The sequence below is a fragment of the Phalaenopsis equestris genome, unplaced genomic scaffold (assembly GCF_001263595.1).
Source record: "Phalaenopsis equestris unplaced genomic scaffold, ASM126359v1 Scaffold000909, whole genome shotgun sequence".
NCBI lineage: Eukaryota > Viridiplantae > Streptophyta > Magnoliopsida > Asparagales > Orchidaceae > Phalaenopsis > Phalaenopsis equestris.
Window position 1 is genome coordinate 16055 of NW_018165348.1, and position 4375 is coordinate 20429.

The 4375-nt window shown below is 29.4% G+C and overlaps 1 protein-coding gene across 1 annotated transcript; it reads left to right on the forward strand.

The window, feature by feature from the left end:
• Positions 1-1162: 1162 nt before the first annotated feature.
• LOC110032292 lies at positions 1163-4172 on the forward strand (the record flags this gene model as incomplete). The annotated part of the gene is made up of 5 exons (XM_020735869.1): positions 1163-1242; positions 1717-1908; positions 2735-2855; positions 3423-3647; positions 3880-4172. Coding segments are annotated over 5 exons (669 nt in total), but the record flags the coding sequence as incomplete, so codon positions are not given.
• Positions 4173-4375: the final 203 nt, after the last annotated feature.

Here is a 4375-nt window from a genome sequence, read left to right on the forward strand (position 1 = left end):
TATACACTTATTTGTTAATTAAATTGATTTCTTTAGTGCCTCTTTTAATTTATTTGGATGATAAACTATCAATGATAGAAGTAAAAATAGAAAATTTTTAGTTTTACTATATGGTTGTATGTTCCCACTTTGATTAATTTTAATCCCTGAGTCATGTCGTGACTCTAATTTTTTTTATCCTCATAATTTCTTAACATTTAGAATTAAGTGCAATTGTGCAAAATGTAATTTAGTGCTATTTTTTTACTTTTTTTCCCACATTTGTTTGATAATATTTAAAAGTGATTATATCAACTAATAATGCTAGAAAATCATGTGATTCTTGGTGTGGTTAAGTTTAGGTGCTTTGGATCTTTTTTACAGAATGGAATATTAGTGATCACGGAACATCTAAAATAAAAGTTTTGTAGGTAAATTTAAGAATTGTATTGTGATTACTTTTGATAAGAGAACATTATGGTAGTTTAAAGGTTATTATATGTCATCCAGTTTGGATGTTTCTAGAGTTGGGTCATCCAGTTTGGATGCCTTATAGAGTTGACGCATAGGAATTAACTTTTTTTTTTGTAAAATATTGTTTTTCCAAGTTTATATTAATGGGTTTGCTTAAGTTTGAGCCTTAATTTGAAATGGATTAATTCAAGTACTCAAGCTTGAAACTGGGTCATTACACTCAAATTGTCATCTTTATGTGTCAACTTATAAAAATATTTCATGTAGGTTCACAATGTAGAGGTTCTGTATGAATTTTTTTTTTTTTAAAAAAATTGATGGAATAGTGGAAAATTTTCAGAATTGGTCGGCTCATCTTTATCTAGGTTGAACTCTAGTAAGCCAGATGTACTTTGCTTTTTGTTTTTTCCTATTGTTTTTGGTGGTTTTAATTTTCACCTTTGTAGGGTTGATGATACTGGCTTTGATGCTTATTTTCTCACTTATATTTTTTCATTTTCTTCTCTATTTAGTGGAGTTAATATTTCCTTTACTTAATAGGCGGCTCTTTCTGAATTTTATTGAATATCAGATCTACCTTCTTCAATTCAATTCTTTTGAATTTACTAATTTGCTTGCTTTATTTATTTAGTGGATGATTTGCTTCGTTTGTTTGTGATTTTATTCTGGTTTCTGCTTTTTCCACTTCTCATTATTATCATCCCTTTCTATTTCAGTGCCTGGTAGTGAAGGTCCGCCAGTTAATATCAGTTCTTGGATCAAAATTATTTCTGCTTGTTTCCAGATTAGGTATGCATATATGATGCAAATATAAAGAACCAATGCTTTACCTGCTAATCATTAATGGTCAAGCCAGTTAACTCGGTTACAGTTGTTTATTATAATTTTTTAGGTCCCTTGATTCTCCGGGCGGAACTGCATATTCTATTGAATTTCATGCTTTTTTTTTGGAAGATTTAAATACTTATCACTTAATTTTTATGTATTTACATATTAACACCCAAACTTTAATTATTACATACATACCACCTTACCTATGCTTAAAATGGCGTTTTTCACTTTCTAAAAGTTGAAATGATGGTATTTTTTATATGATATGAAAGATTTGGGTAGTTTAAATGTAAAAAAGTATAGTTTAGGTGTTAGATATGTAAATATATAGGAATTAGGTGGTATATATATGTAAATGCTCCCCTTTTTTTTTGCAGGGTTTTGATTTTTTGGATAAGCTGTTCATACACTGTTCGACTGTTTTTATTACAGAAAATTTCAGTCTATCTTCTCTGCTTCTGAAGCTGAAGAGGTCCTTATTGTGATTATTCGCTTCTTTTTAGCTCGCCAAGTCCAAGGATTATCATTTATTTTAGCAGAGTGCATGCAATCAATATTAAGTTTCTTTGCTGAGAATGAATGGGCTATCAGCTGTGAGAAAGTTGCACATGCTATTGCTTATAGGTAATTCTTTGAAATGGATGAACTAATTAAAATTATATTCCACTTACTGGTTGTATATCATCTCATTCATTTTTCCTTGTTCATAGATGATAAAATTCAATTTAATGGCATTTACTTACATACCACCCAATTCTATGTATTGTCATATCTAACACCTAAACTTTAATTTTTACATTCATTCCACTCAAATCTTTCATATCACATCAGAGGTACCACTATTTCAACTTTTAAAATGTGAAATACTCTTTTTTATGCTTAGGTAGGTGTCATATATATAAAAAAGGTGTTAGATATGTAAACACGTAAGAATTGAGTGCTATGTATGTAAATCTTTCTTTAAGTTCTCCTTTTCTAATTTTTTTTCTATTATAGATATATTAAGTTGATAGAGTTCTTGCTTATCATAGAAGATTTGATTGATGAACATGTTAATGTCAACTGCCAGAATGATACCCATTTGTTTGAGTCAATATGTTCACTTCCAGCAAACAATAAACGTTAGGGGCGTTTGCATCATAGCGCAAAATTCTTTTTTATTTGCATATCTTGCACCGAAAATTTCATATTCATACACATAACACCTAAATCCTTAATATCATATAAAAAATAGCACTATTGTCACTTTTAAAAAGTGATACAACTTTTCATGCATAGATTTAAAGCACCAAAGTGCAATGTTTGTAAATATGAAAGATTAGGTCTGAGATATGTAAATACATAAGAATTGTGTGATACATATGTAAATTTCCCAAAACATTATTCTGATAGTTATGGATTCTGCCTAATTGTGCAGAAATTCTGACTTATCCAATCTTTTGAATTGCAGCGTTCCCAAAGATCTTAATTCCTTAAGGGTTGTTGAATGCATTTCTGGAACAAGCAGTCGCCATAACCATCTCAGGGGTCGCATTGCCATCCACATGCTAGGAATATTATTTGATAAAAATGTAAGTCTTACCTCCGCACAATATGTACATTTATTAGTTTGCTTTTAGTTACCAATGCATTTTAGGAAGATTTACATACATACCACTCAATTACTGTGTATTTACATATCTAACACCAGAACTTCAATTTTTACATATATGACACCTCATCTATACATGAAAATGTGTATTTCACTTTTTTAATGTTAAAATAGTGGTATTTTTGTTGTGATATGAAAAATGTGGGTGCTGTAAATGTAAAAAGTAAAAGTTTAGATGTCAGCTATGTAAATACTTAGAAATTGAGTGGTAGGTATGTAAATGCCCCAAATTTTATCAACACGATCATAGTGAAATCTGCAGCATTAGAAATATGGAGCAGTCATTAATTGGGTGAACCTATATAAAAAATTATGGTGTGTTTTATTGGGTATTAGTATCTTACCTTTATTTTCTTTTGGTAATATTAATTTGTTCGTAAATTAATCTGCAACATGTAGCCATCTCATTTTCTGCAGTATTATGGTTTTTAAATTTTTATTTAAAATATTTAGAAATGCTCTTTGTTATTATTGCCACCTCTTACAGGTTTCTGATGGACAAGGAATTATGAAGTCTCTTGTATCAGTAAAATTGAAAGATAAAAACACTGATTTTTTCACTTTGTACATCTATTTAGTTCTATCGGAGAATTGGCTTTTATCTTATGATTCAGGGGAACAAAGATCTGATATTCTCAATATGTGGGCTAAATTTCTCCGAGATTGTTCTGGCAATATTTCAAGTACAGACTGGAGACTTTATGCTGCAAAGGTAACTAAATATTTATTTTTTCATGAAAAATTTTTAGGTTATCCTGATCAAAATTTATTGAAATAAATTTTTATTTTTTGCTCATATATTGCATTAATTTTAAAACAAATCTAATGATTTTGAAATTCATGCTAATCAAATTGGATTAGAATATCCCTATCCTTTTTTTTTTTTCATTTTTATAGCTTTTATGTACAAGCCTGTTCATCTGAACCTTACCATTTTTTCGCAGGTCCGTAGTAAGGCGTCCTACCTTCTACAGAGTACTATTAGTGAAAGATGAGTTGCCAAGGTTTTTTTACTTTTATATTCTATTTTGGGGTTACAATTTTTTGAGAATATGTCAATATAGCTAATCTTAACAGAGTTAGCATTGGCTGATTTAATTAGTTATCTTTCACTTGGAAGCCCTTGGTTGATTAGTTCCTTTACGCAATATACAAAAGTGTAGTATCAGCTTCTCTTAATACTTCTCATGACTCTAGTCTTTGAAGCCATATTGGACCCCTAAAGCTTCAATTTTGTTGATTCACAAAATTGTTCCATCTTATTTGGGTTAATTTTTTATCATTATTTGCAAACTTTAATTTTTTTAAAGTTTATTTTAGGAATAGCATTGTTGTGTGCTACAATATATTGAGAAAGTAGAGATTGAATTTATTTTAACGTTAAATAAAAATGTTGCACGCACAATTAAGTACAAAGTAATTTATAAGAGACATGGTTTT